The 13447-nt window shown below is 41.9% G+C and overlaps 1 protein-coding gene across 1 annotated transcript; it reads right to left on the bottom strand.

The window, feature by feature from the left end:
* Positions 1-567: 567 nt before the first annotated feature.
* Positions 568-13080, bottom strand: LOC310926401 (uncharacterized protein). The gene is made up of 5 exons (XM_083888522.1): positions 12962-13080; positions 6439-6672; positions 4365-4880; positions 2333-2490; positions 568-1130 (listed from the first exon to the last, which is right to left on the bottom strand). Exons 1-5 carry the CDS (start codon positions 13044-13046, stop codon positions 1092-1094), a joined length of 1032 nt encoding a protein of 343 aa, XP_083744648.1. The 5' UTR covers positions 13047-13080; the 3' UTR covers positions 568-1091.
* Between the last annotated feature and the right edge of the window lie 367 nt (positions 13081-13447).

The following is a 13447-nucleotide window of genomic DNA, read 5'->3' as shown; positions in this document are numbered from 1 at the left end:
ACGTCGTCACCGGTGCTACCAGGTCAACAGTCAATTAATCAGAGCGTCTCGGAGAGTCGTAATGTACAACGAGAGACTGATTGTTGATGTGGAGAAACCAGATCAACAGTTCTTCCATGTTGGAGAATGAAAGAAGCTGTGTTGTTTTTGTTCCCTTTACACACAGTCTATCGCGGGATCTCGCAAACTCGTGTCCGTTCAGGATTATCGCGTGATCTTCCGTGAATACCGCTGGCTCCCAAGGCACCGCTGCGCTGCCGTAACGCACCCGGTAGATATCCACCTTTACGGTGGCAACAACTTCCTGTGCTCTAAAGACAAGACTCGGTCGATCAACTCACTTTGGATGTGCCTGTTGTCTGGTGCTGGAGGCAGCCGTTGAGTTAGCACAGCAGTTGTCTGTTATGACTAATGTTGCTAAATAAACGGCAGCCACAATGTGGGTACAGTCATGTCTGAGAGCGCCGTTTAGGAGGCATTAAAGCAGCACAACAGACCCACAATGCAGTTCTTGACACAGCAACCCTTCAAAGAGAATGAGAGTCAAGCAATATAATGTGTGTCAATTAACGGTAAGAGGTTTCAGAGATGCAGAGATCGCCTCTGGTCCTCTGTGAGACGAGACCTGCAGATGAAACTCAAGCAATTCTGCCTACTGAAGCTTTAAGTGGAAAAAGGAAATGATGCTAGAGTCTCCCGGTCAAAGTCTGGCAGGACTGTCTGAATCTGTGTCACACAGATGGATGACAACTGACGATCTTCACATCTACACCTTCCCCAAACAAATGAGCTGGAAAACATCATCAACCAGTACAGTATTGAACAGAGGCCTTCACCTAATTTGTAATCACAGGCATTAAAATAGACTTTCTTTATAAGGATGCTGCCATGGGGGGGGGGGGTTATGTCTTCATTGTCCATTACCACTTCAGTCAAAGTCTTCTTAAACACACGATCTGAGTAAATGAAAGCAAGTCGGCCATTTGCTTGCACCTACTCAGACCTCGTTCTGTTCGGGTGCAGATTAAGGCAAAAAAACGCTGCAGCACGTGTTTTGGTTTGAAGGAGGAAAGTGCAGGTGTTTTCAGTCATCAGTAGCTGTACAAAGGCGTGTCCTCCATCATGTCGTCCTGCAGGGAACATAATATATGACTTTCAGTGAATCAGCCTTGTTAAAGGTTACTAACTTCATTAGAACCATTACAGTGTCATTCTCAAGGCTTTAAAGAAACAGTTTTCTGAGAAACTGACAATCATTTAGCTTAGCTTACTTAGCCTAAACCTGCCAGAAAAGGTTAAAAAGAAACAAAGTAATTTATTAGCTATTGTTCACTACTGATACAACAGTCTATATCAGGATTTCTCAATCCTGGTCCAGTGCTTGTAAGTGGAGGGTTGCCGATTCAAATTCCAGGATGGGTTAAAGGCTGGGATGCCCATGAGCAAGGCGCTCAATCCCCTGTTGTTCCCTGGGCACAGCTACACTCTTAGAAATAAGGGTTCCAAAAGGGTCCTTCTACAAGGGCTGGGGTTCTACCTGGAACCATTTGCTTCTGAAAAAATCAAGGGTTCTTGGTTACACTAATGGTTCCAGTAACCATTGATACAGAGAACCCTTGAAAACCTCTTTCCTGAATAAAGGATTTTAAAAGGGTTCCAGGTGGAATCTTTATGAAAGGTTCTACCTGGAACCAAAACGGTTTCTCCTATGAGGACAACCTGAAGAACCATATAATTCTAATTGGCACTTTTATTTCTAAGAGTGTAAATGCTACCGAAGGCTCCTGTGCCCAGTTTGTGTATGTGTTCACTACTGGTGTGAAATAAGGATGAGTTAAATGCATAGGTCAAATTCACTCTCACTAATTGGTGTGTTTGTGTGTGCAGAAATAATCAATTCTAATAGTATACACTCTTAGAAATAAAAGTGGCAAGTCAAACCATATGTTCTTGGGCTTGCCCTCATAGGAGAACCTTTTTTTGCTCCAGGTAGAACCTTTTTATAAAGGTTTCACCAGGAACCCTTTTAAAACTCTTTATTCAGGAAAGTGGTTTTAAAGAGTTCTTACTGGAACCATTATTGTTAACCCTTTCTTCTGGAAAGGGTTTTTCAGAAGCAAATTGTTCCAGTTAGAACCTCAGCCCTTTTCGAAGGACCCTTTTGGAACCCTTATTTCTAAGAGTGTAGAGCATCAGTATTTTGTCTGATTAATAAACCTGAAAGCCATTAGTTACAGCTTATGTACAAAAAAATCACTTCCTTACTAGAGAGTGGTGAAGATTTGTTTTTTTATCAGTGAATCTTATGATCTTATTTCATTTACATGCTCACCATGGGTAAATCCTGCAGCCTGCGGAACTCTGGCCGGTTGTCTCTTCGGCGCAGCTTGAGGAAGAGGAGCAGAGTGATGATGACGGCAGTGATGATGAAGGCTGTCACCAGGCCGGCCAGCAGAGGGTCTAATGTGGGGGCCTCGTGGACCATCATAGCTGAACAGAACAGAAAACAAGGCGAGGGCATTGTTGAGCGAGAGCGCACATGAACAGGTTGGATTTGACTTCACATGGTGAAAATAGCTGAATTACAGGTTGTTAAACGTCCATTTGATGCCGGGACTGGATCTAAATATAGAAGCTACAGCAGCAGCAAGTGGAACTTGAGAGTTCATCATGCAGCTGTGGACAGAAATGTCAAACACAGTATGTTGATGTTAACCTTGCCTGTGCGGCACTTGAGCTCACAGTAGAATACTATATTTATGGGGCATCACTTCAGGGTTTAGAAACAGGACGTACTGTATATGTGGCATATATGCACACGACATAGTATAAAGTGCTGCTTAAATGTATTGATCAGGTTTTACAGTTTAAAAAAACACAATAACCAAGTGAAACTGAATTGTGTGTTTACAAAACTAACTAATTGTAGCTAAAATATGTCTTTGTACATCAGCCTTTTGGGTTCATATGAAGTGGATTGATTTTTTTCTCTGCCGGCAATTTTTAAAAGGTTGTATTTGAGACAGGATTTTCAATCATACTAAAATGTTTTCAATTTGTTTTTTGTTTGCAATGTAAGGGATAATTGGGTTGAGTTGGTTCATCTAAGTGAATTAAACCGCTAGTCTAAGGGTTTATTGTTTGTTTGTTTTAAAATGTTTGCTCATGTTTATCCTCAGATTGAGCTTCCTGAGACTCCTGGCTCACAAAGCAAATGTGAATGTGTCGTATGAGAGTACATTGTTGTGTATGTTATTTATGTTGTGATGTTCATGTGTCCTTTAGTCTGTTGGCTATTTGATTTGTTTGTCCCACCTCAGCCCTATGATGCACATGTTGCAGTGCACTTCAGTCTACTTTCTCATACACTCTTATAAATAAGGGTTCCAAAAGTGTTCTTCTACAAGGGCTGAGGTTCTACCTGGAATCGTTTGTTTTTCAAAGGTTCTTGGTAACACTAATGGCTCCAGTAAGAACCATTTTGATCCAGAGAACCCTTTATAACCCATTTCCTTCTGGAAAGGGTATTTCAGAAGCAAATAGTTCCAGGTGGAACCTCAGCCTTTGTAGAAGAACCCTTTTGGAACCCTTATTTATAAGAGTGTAGCAGCATGCTGGCGTGTCTCATGCAGGTTCAGTGTCCGGAACAATCATCTATAATATAGATGATCACATATTATGTGAGATGCTGACTGTGCACTTAGTTTTGTAAACATTAGCTGGTTTTTATATCCTCTGGTCGAATGTAACAACAACAACCGCAGAGCAGTGAATGCTCACTGTTCCTCCGGCTAATGGAAAAAGGCCAGATGCCAAGTGTGGCCTTATAAAACCGAACAGAGTGAGAGATTTTTTTGGCTTGCTGGTCATATTAGAAAAGTTTCTTCTTCTTCTTAAATGACGACAGCCTCAGGCTGCAAACAGTAGAGCAAACAGCGAGAGTAGATCTCAGAATCATTTAGCAGTTGGACAAAGAGGGAGAGAGACAGAAGGAAAAAGAAAACAGAACATTCTCAAGGCCTGAGTCCCATGACTCTCTCTGTCCTGTTCCCAAACAGAGCCATAATTGTCGAGTGCTTGGTGGTGACAGTGCTTGTGGAAGATGTTGATGTGGAAGTGTGTGTGTGTGTGTGTGTGTGTGTGTGTGTGTGTGTGTGTGTGTGTGTGTGTGTGTGTGTGTGTGTGTGTGTGTGTGTGTGTGTGTGTGTGTGTGTGTGTAGAAGAGAGGACAGACTTGTGCTGAAAAACAAAGCACAAAATCTCCTTTGTTGTAAAGCCAATTTACTTCTCACTCTGTCAATATAAACCCAGTGAATAGTCCACAACACATTTATATACCAGTACAGAAGATGCTATGCACTTACTGTCACCACCCACGTTGAGTTGGGAAGGGGTGTCGGCGTGGGCTTCAGCCTGCGCGGCTGGGCTGCTCGGCAGGGCGTTGGTGGACTTTTCTTTTTCTTGGGGTGCAACAGACTGTGACGTGGGTGTGGATATGGGCTTCTGCGTGGAGCTGGTGCTGGATGGAGAACCAGACTGGGTGCTGGTAGCAGCTGTGGTGGTAGTTTCAGGCTGTGGGGCAGCAGTGGCTGAGTGTGTTTTGGGTTCGTCGGGCTGCTTTGAGGTGGAGATGGAGTCAGGAGGAAGCGGTAAAGGATGGCTGGATGTGTTGGTGGTTGTTGTGTCTACAGAGGCGTTGAGAGGTGTGTGCGGGGGGCTTGTCGTTGTGGTGGTGGTGGTGGTGGTGGAGGTGGAGGTGATGTGAGTGGTGGTGGTGTGGCTCTCAGTAGGAAGTATAGGAGGTTGTGATGTAATTTCTTCAGTTAGGTTTGAATGGGTTTCTGGGACAGCAGGTGCAACAGGGGAGGTGGTGAAGGTATCTACGTAAAGAGAAAAACAGTGTTAAAATATATATATAAAATTATAAAATGTTAAAAATATTAAAGGTGCCATATGTAAGAATGTGGCCAAAAACGGTTACTACATTCAAATTCAAAATGCCGAGATCTTTTAGGTTTCGTTTTCTGACGTAACTGGCAGCCCATGGTTGCTCGGCAGCTGAGACTCTACTGACTGCAATGATTGGTAGACGGCAGTCGGTGGCGCCACATGCAAAAACAGGATTTCAAAACATAAACATGATTTGCAGTCTGCAAAAGATTTTTTTTAATGCAAATATTTTGTCTGTACTGTTGTTGTTGGTGGGTTCAGTTTGTTATATGAACATTATTCCAGAGTCTCTGTGACATATTAGGAGGATTTTATGGCCAGTTGCTTTAGATTTATTACATAATGCACATATAAAAAATATATATATACATATACATATATGTATGTTTTTATATTCAATGTGTTGAATTATCTGATAAAGGGATGTGAGGAATTAAAGGGTCAGTTCACCCTAATCCCTCACCACACACACTACTAACACACTACTGTAATGGCACCACATCTAAAATCCTTTCAAAACAAACAGTTGACCCCTATGTTATATATATTTATAATATATTCAACATTCATGTTTGCCTGACGTTTTACCATAAATAATACTTTAGAAAATTTTGACCAGAACTGTTCAGCTATTGCTGTACTTTATATTCAGCGCTAATTAGCAAATATTAGCATGCTAACATGCTTGACTCCTCTAGCTAACGGGCACGTTGGCATGCTAATTAGCACTGAAGATGTGGTCATGTTTGCTGGCTGGTGTTAGCATTTAGCTCAAAGCCGAACTAGCAGGACTGTGGAGTGGACTCTAAAAATATGTTAATGCTATACCAACCACATATAAAATCATCATTATATTGAGATGGAGTGAGAAGACTGGAGCTTAAATTAACAAACCCATGGTCGTCTGAAGAGCTTGACACCACAGATATAACAGCAATTTAAATTGTATTTAAAAAGTCTCTGCTTGAGTCGAGTGTGTGAACCAGCACAGGCGTTCGGATGACAGGGAGAGAGGAGGGGGAGAATAGTGTCTGTGTCTGGAGGTGAATTTCACTTTTACCTTCTCACCGCTTTGTGAAAAGTCACACAGCATTAAATCACTTCTCTCCTCGACGCCACTGCTCAGAGCACACCTCCCTGCAAGTGTGTTCTCGTGCTCTTCCCGCAAATGATAACCCTCTTTTAATCAGCTCAACTGTACAGTCTTTACTAAGGCCGCAGTGTGGTGTTGTGCTGTGACACTGGCACGGTTTTCAGCATTTTAAAACAGTGACACTCACTCTGTGGACCATGGAGAGCACAGATAAGGACTAGAAGGTTAAATATAGCTCCTAAACTCTGAGCCACCTGCTGCTGGGCTTCCTACTTCATTCTTCTGAAGTACGACTTAACTTCCACGCTGACAAACCTCAGAATAGACAGAAATAATAAACAACACACTTCACCCACGTTTGATGTAATATCTTGAATATGAAAAACAATAATTACCATTATCTTTCTTTGGTTCAGGCGACTGAGAGGTGCTTTCCACGTCTTTAGTCGTCGCATTGTTGCTCAAACTGCTGTTGCCGCTGGACGTCGCATTTGCATCAGAGCCGTTCAGCACCAGAGCAGGATGCCTGGTTGGCTGCAGGTCCGGCACAGACGCGTTGACTGCAGCTGGGGCCTCGGTGGCTGCAGCAGCTCCAGGAGCACTTTGTGAGGCAGCAGTATGGTCATTACCTAATGAGGAGAGGACAGCGCCAAAGCGGGTTAATGGCCTGTGCCTGCTGATTCCTAATCTCCAGAGTCATCAATTTAGTAGCTCATTATGGAAACCAAACATTAGTGAATAGACCGACTCTATCTCTATATATTCTAATAGAAATCTCTATCTTTCAATCTGAAATTGTCTCCTTGTATTTTCTGGAAAATGATCCATACTAGGCCTGGCCAACTAGATTATTTTTTAAGGATCCGGGTTATTGTGAGTCACTTGAGTCAGTATTGCTAAATCGCCAAGAAAACTCAGTCCTAGGGTATCCGCGGGATCTTAAAAAGTCTTAAATCCAGTAATTTGAATTTAAGGCCTTAAAATGTCTAAAATTCTCCTAAAATCTCATAAAACTTCTTAAATACAATTTTGAAAGGTCTTAAAAATCTATTAACGTGACTTTTATTTAAAAACATGCATAAACTTCAGTCTCGCTTTGAAATGTTTTGATTTTTGAGAGACGGAACTAAAGTAGGCCACCTGTGCTCCCCAGTGAGAATTTATCGAGCGGCACTAGCTAGTGCGCTGTGCGCGCGCCGCGGTGTGTTACAGCTTAGCATAGCGGTGGAGAAAACTTAGCGAAAGCCCACAGCTAAGCCGGGTAAGATGGGTAAGTGCAAGTTCAACGGTTTGTGTTCAAGCAATTTTGCTTCATGTCTTTTGTACTTCTTTGGCAGTATGGATGTGAAATGGGTCTTAAATTGTATTCATTATGGTCTTTAAAAAGTCTTAAATTTGCCTTGTTAAAACCTGCAGAGACCCTGTATTAAGCTATTATTATTATTATAATTATTATTACTATTATTAGGCTATTTAACAATAAGATAAGAAGTCCTTTATTCGTCCCGCAGTGGGGAAATTTACAGTGTTACAGCAGCAAGACAGTAAGGGTAAGGATAATAAATAATAAACATGCATTACCAAAAAGAAATAGAATCTATAAAGTACAATATATAAAGATATTAACACTGACTATAAAAATAGGTTTAAAAATAGAATGTACATTACAACCGGTCTGCAGAATATACACAGTATGCACATGGTATTTATAGTGTACGGAAACAAGGCTGAGCTATTAAATAAGGATAATAAATAAGGATAAGGATATTGCACTGATGAGAAAACTACAGTATAAAAGATTTGACAGTATGAAAAATGACAATATATTGCACTTCAAAAAAAAGTTTACATTATGAAAAAATATATACAGTATATTACACCAATGAGAATTAACAGTATATTGCACATGGAGAGAGGAGTGTGTGTGTGTGTGTGTGTGTGTGTGTGTGTGTGTGTGTGTGTGTGTGTGTGTGTGTGTGTGTGTGTGTGTGTGTGTGTGTGTGTGTGTGTGTGTGTGTGTGTGTGGGGTCTACTTAGAGCAGTACTTGTTGTACAGTCTAACAGCTGCAGGGAGGAACGACCTGCGATAACGCTCCTTCAGACATTTTGGATGTTTTAGTCTGTGACTGAAGGAGCTGCCCAGTGCTGCGATGGTGTTCTGCAGGGGGTGGGAGAGGTTGTCCATCAGAGATGATAGCTTGGTAGCCATTCTCCTCTCTCCCACCACCTCCACTGGTTCCAGGGGACATCCAAGGACAGAGCTGGCTTTCTTAATCAGCCTGTCCAGCCTCTTCCTGTCTGCGGCTGTGATGCCACTGCCCCAGCAGACCACTGCGTAAAAAATGGCTGATGCCACTACTGAGTCGTAGAAGGTCTTCAGGAGTTCTCCCTGAACTCCAAAAGACCTTAGTTTCCTCAACAGGTAGAGTCTGCTCTGACCCTTCCTGTAGAGCGCAGCAGCATGATCAGACCAGTCGACTCGACCGACATAACTTTTATATCTATACACCAAACCTAGGCCTATAACCTATAAGCTTTCTATTTCAGTAGTGAAAGTATGGCTTTTGTTGTGGATTTGCTGTTCAAACTGACTCGTGGAAAAATAGCCTACTCTCGTCTGCTAGGAAACAGATCCACTCATGACAACGTAGCCGGCTCATTCGCGCGAGTCGCGACTCGACTGACTCAAGAGCTCTGTTTCCGGTCCACAGGAAGTTCCTATCTCGGACTTGAGTTGACTTGTGGACGAAGTTGTAAGTTATACAACTTTTGGCAGCTAAGATGGCTAGGACTAGTAGCTAATGTTGCAAGATGTTTGTGTGTGGCCCTGTTTTAATGAAATTGTAGTAGGACTCAACTGATCTGGGTTAATGATGCTAGAGACTCGAGACTCATGTTTTAATTTAAAGACACGGGTGAAAGATCCGATTGAGTCAGGACTCAACCAGCTCTAATCCATACTTGGCAGCTGTGGACCTTAGGAAGCCAAGTGTCAGTTGTGTCATTTTTGTGGACGAGCAGTTGTCATGTCAAGGGGCCAAGGACCCTTAGGGCCAGGGACATGCCGCCGACAGCAATGGGAGACAATAGTGCCTCAGTTGGTACAGAGTTACACTCACAGACACCACATCAACAACCAGCATGTACGTTCAACATGTGTGCATTACACTCCTTACCAGCAGACAGTTGGATAAAGGGAAAACAAAGTGCTGCACACACATTGCCCTAATGGCCAACAATAATTCTTATGAAAATGTCCACACGTTTTATGATAAGCTGTAATGACATCACGGTTTGAAACGCCCTTATTAGGCCCGATGCCACAAGTTTGCTGTGGTTTGATTCTATATAGGGCGAGTGCACGCGTCCCTTTTTTTTCTTTTTTTTTTGCCTCGGGGGGCTCTTAAATCTCTTGAGATGCTCGTGCGTATAGTCTCAAAAAGTGCGTAGAACATGAGTCAAGACAAGCCAGTGCTTATCCAAACACACAGATTTTATAGGCGTATTTTACTTTTACAAGAGAAAGTTATTTTAATGACTTCACATCAGGGCCCCGGCTACACAGTTAATGTCAGAAAAGGTGGATCATCAGGGAAATTATGTCTTGTTTTGTCTTTGTTATATGGAGCAAATAATCCCAAGAATATTCACGTTTAAAGGTGCATTATGTAATAAATAAAGCAACTGGCCATAAAATCCTCCTAATATGTCACAGAGACTCAGGAATAATGTTCATATAACAAACTGAACTCACCAACAACAACAGTACAGACAAAAAAATATTTGCATGAAAAATATTTTGCAGACTGCAAATCATGTTTATGTTTTGAAATCATGTTTTGGCATGTGGCGCCTCCTACCGCCGCCCACCAATCATTGCAGTCAGTAGAGACTCAGCTGCCGAGCAACCACGGGTTGCCAGTTACGTCAGAAAACGAAACCTAAAAGACCTCGGTATTTTGAATTTGAATGTAGTAACCGTTTTTGGCCACAATCTTGCATATGGCACCTTTAAAGAAGCAGAAAAATCTGAAAAGTTTATAACTTTGTATGGAAATGTACTGGAAGGGACAGACGCAACAACTAAAGTCAAACGTCAGCACAGACCTGAAATCAGCCAAAAAGTATTGGATGGAGTCTCTCTCTGTGAGGTCCAGAGATTTGGAGCCTCTGAGCTAAAAAAGCTTGTGGAAATTTGCAATAACTCAAAACACACGGCCACATTAACGTAAAACATCATCTCAGACGACCACATTAGATGAAGGAGGACTAACTTTAACTTTTTACTTTGCGTGGCACTGACTCTCAGGCCACATGAGATGTACAGTAACGTCATTTTTCTGGGGTCTTTGAAGTAATATCACTTTAATGAAGACCTTCCATATTTCTGCCTCTTTAATGCTGTGCACCAGACTTCTTCTCTTCCTGCTTTCTTTTGATGAAGACCAGAGAACTAATGTCATGTAATGTCATTACTGATCAGTTTAGCCCGCTGTGGTGATGCCTTTCATTACCGATGTAATTACTCACACGGCTAATCAGCACACACACACACACACAGACGTGATACAGAAATAGACACAGATAAATAGACAGAGGTGTTTGGTTAAATAATACTGGCCTTGTTCCTGAGCTCCACACAGGTCAAATGTTGAAGTCGTGTGTCTTATTTTTGTGTCGTACAATACAGCCACTGTTTCCACTGTTACAACTCTCCACACATGGAGGAGGCTCTGACAGCCTGGTTTTTCTTTCTCTTTCCTCAGAGTGGCTTGTACCTGGGGGAAATAGCTCTTGCTCACTCCTTGACCCTTCTGCCAGTGAGAGGAACAGCCAACCGTTTCTCTGCAAGCAGATGTCTGCTGGCAGCGGCGGTATCAGTAATGAGTAATAACACCTCTGTGCAAACGCTTCTGTGAAAACACATAGAACGCCGCTTTCACAGCATGTGATAGGGAACATAGTTGGTGTTGTTGTTGTAGATTTGAAGTATTTTTACTTTTAACTGGATTTGAAAAGAGCAGAGGACTGAAATGGCCTTGTTTTCCCGTGTTCATTTCAGATGTTTACTGGCAGCATGTCTTCTAGCCTCTTATCCTCTTTTCCAGTCTAGGTCACATTAAGCTACATGTAGTACAAGTTGTTTTGTGTTTTTATGAAAGTTTTCTTTTTGTGTTTTTTGGTTATTGTATAGTTAAAGGTGCCATATGTAAGAATGTGGCCAAAAATGAAAAATACATTCAAATTCAAAATACCGAGGTCTTTTAGGTTTCATTTTCTGACGTAACTGGCAACCCGTGGTTGCTCGGCAGCTGAGACTCTACTGACTGCAATGATTGGTAGACGGCGGTAGGTGGCGCAAAACATAAACATTCAGTTCAGTTTGTTGTATGAACATTATTCCTGAGTGTCTGTGACATATTAGGAGGATTTTATGGCCAGTTGCTTTAGATTTATTACATAATGCACCTTTAAACCTTGTGATTAAATGTCTGTTTTGGTGTATGACCCAAAATGATCATAGTTTCTAAGTCAGAAAAAAGTCATGAGTGGTTTTGCCCATAATACATAGAGGACATGTAAATGTAAACAAACAAATATCTGGACATAAAACTAAAATAAATGTTAATGGAGAATGTTAATAAAGTGTTACATCGCATGTTTCCTAAAGCTCACGTGATACTGACTACAGAAAACTCATATCTGATAAATATTAAATGTATATATTCTTTCATGTCTGTATAGGAACAATAATACAGTGATGCACAGCAACAACTGAAGGTGCTACACTGGGCTTTGCACTGATTTTAAATTTGCCAACCGTGGAGGAAAGTCAATTAGCATGAAGGCAGTGAAATGACTGTCCTGCTGCTGCTGCACACAGTCATTTATCACGCTGTAACTTCTCCTGCCATTAACCGTCCTCCAGCATCAGTTCCCTCTTCTCTGTTCCTCTGAGTCTCGGCTCGATGAGATCGAGAGTTCTTTTTTTCTTCTTCTTCTTCCAATTCAGTTCAGTCAGTTTAGTCTCATTTGACTTTTATAATATGAGAGGTGTTGAAGGAGGAGGGAGAGAGAGAGGAGGGGCAGGGAGGGTGAAATACAGGATGTGTGTGTGTGTGTGTGTGTGTGTGTGTGTGTGTGTGTGTGTGTGTGTGTGTGTGTGTGTGTGTGTGTGTGTGTGTGTGTGTGTGTGTGTGTGTGTGTGTGAGGTGTGTAAATGTTGCACTGAGGGAAAGGGGAGGAGGAGGAGGAAGTGATGTAAGAGATTAATTGTGAGGCAATTGTTGAAACAATAAACAAAAAAGAAACAAACTCAAAGAGTCGTGGGCTTGCTGTGGGTGACAAACAGACACGGGGAACTCAAATCTATCTATCTATCTATCTATCTATCTATCTATCTATCTATCTATCTATCTATCTATCTATCTATCTATCCAGTAAATAAATCACGGCAGGTGAGGTGTGATTGTGGTTGCCTGTTTTGGAGATTCAGATATGTTTATGCAGTCACACTATAGAGACGTGCTCCCTATAGATGTGTTTCTGTGGTGAAGATACAGTCGGGCATAAGTAGACTGCTGCTGCTGCTGCTGCTGCTGCTGTTGCTTCATGTACACTACTACTTGCATACTTGCTCTTACTAATATTGTGTCTGCTCTTATTATTGGAATTGTAATATTTTATTTGTGAGTTGTGTTCTTGTTTTTCTTTTCAGGGAGACTATCGAACAATCAGGCCATTGACTACAGTGTGCCAACATCCAACAATAATGATAATCAAAGTGATGTCATCTGAAGTCATGACAGAAGCCCTCCCCCATATGAATAAATAAATAAATAAATACATTCACTGTAGAACACCAGCCCAAACACAGCATGTCCAACACAACAACAAAGTCAAACTAACACTTCCTACCATGGTCAGCTGATCCCATGTTGATGAGCAGCAGCGCACAAAGGACAGTCCAGAGTTTGGTCTCCATCATCATCATCATCATCATCACCACAACACAGTAAGGAAATGTCCAGAGAAGTCCAGAAATCCAAGGCAGATCTGTGAAGTGTGACCACAGCAGACAGCTGCTCGCTCTCTCTCTGTCTCTGTGAGTGTATGCGTGGCTGGAGCTAAAGAGACTGAAGGAGGAGGAGGGTGAGAGTCCCGTCTCTCTCTCTCACTCTCTCTCTCTCTCTGTGCCACGTGTTCCCTGTTGGCTCTGACTCTGTGCCATGGCGCACATTCAGCTCAAAGACTGACACCTACAGTAGCATCAATGCAAATTACACACACACACAAACAAAATCAGTGCACATCAAATAAGACTTTAACTAGTCTAACAACACCAATAACAACAACAGCAATAATAGTAATACATAATAATAATAATTATTATTATTATTATGT

Source organism: Microchirus variegatus (genome assembly GCF_963457635.1).
Source record: "Microchirus variegatus genome assembly, chromosome: 4".
Taxonomy (NCBI): Eukaryota; Metazoa; Chordata; class Actinopteri; order Pleuronectiformes; family Soleidae; genus Microchirus; species Microchirus variegatus.
Note: the sequence above shows the minus strand (reverse complement) of the source record. Positions and strands in the feature narration are given on the sequence as shown.

Excerpts from the sequence above, each read along its gene's own strand:
- LOC310926401 (XM_083888522.1), bottom strand. The coding sequence starts at position 13,046 with ATGATGATGATGATGATGATGGAGACCAAACTCTGGACTGTCCTTTGT. Across the intron at positions 6,673-12,961 it reads CATGGGATCAGCTGACCATG|GTAATGACCATACTGCTGCC; the intron begins GTAGGAAGTGTT and ends TCTCCTCATTAG. Across the intron at positions 4,881-6,438 it reads TGAACCAAAGAAAGATAATG|ATACCTTCACCACCTCCCCT; the intron begins GTAATTATTGTT and ends CTCTTTACGTAG.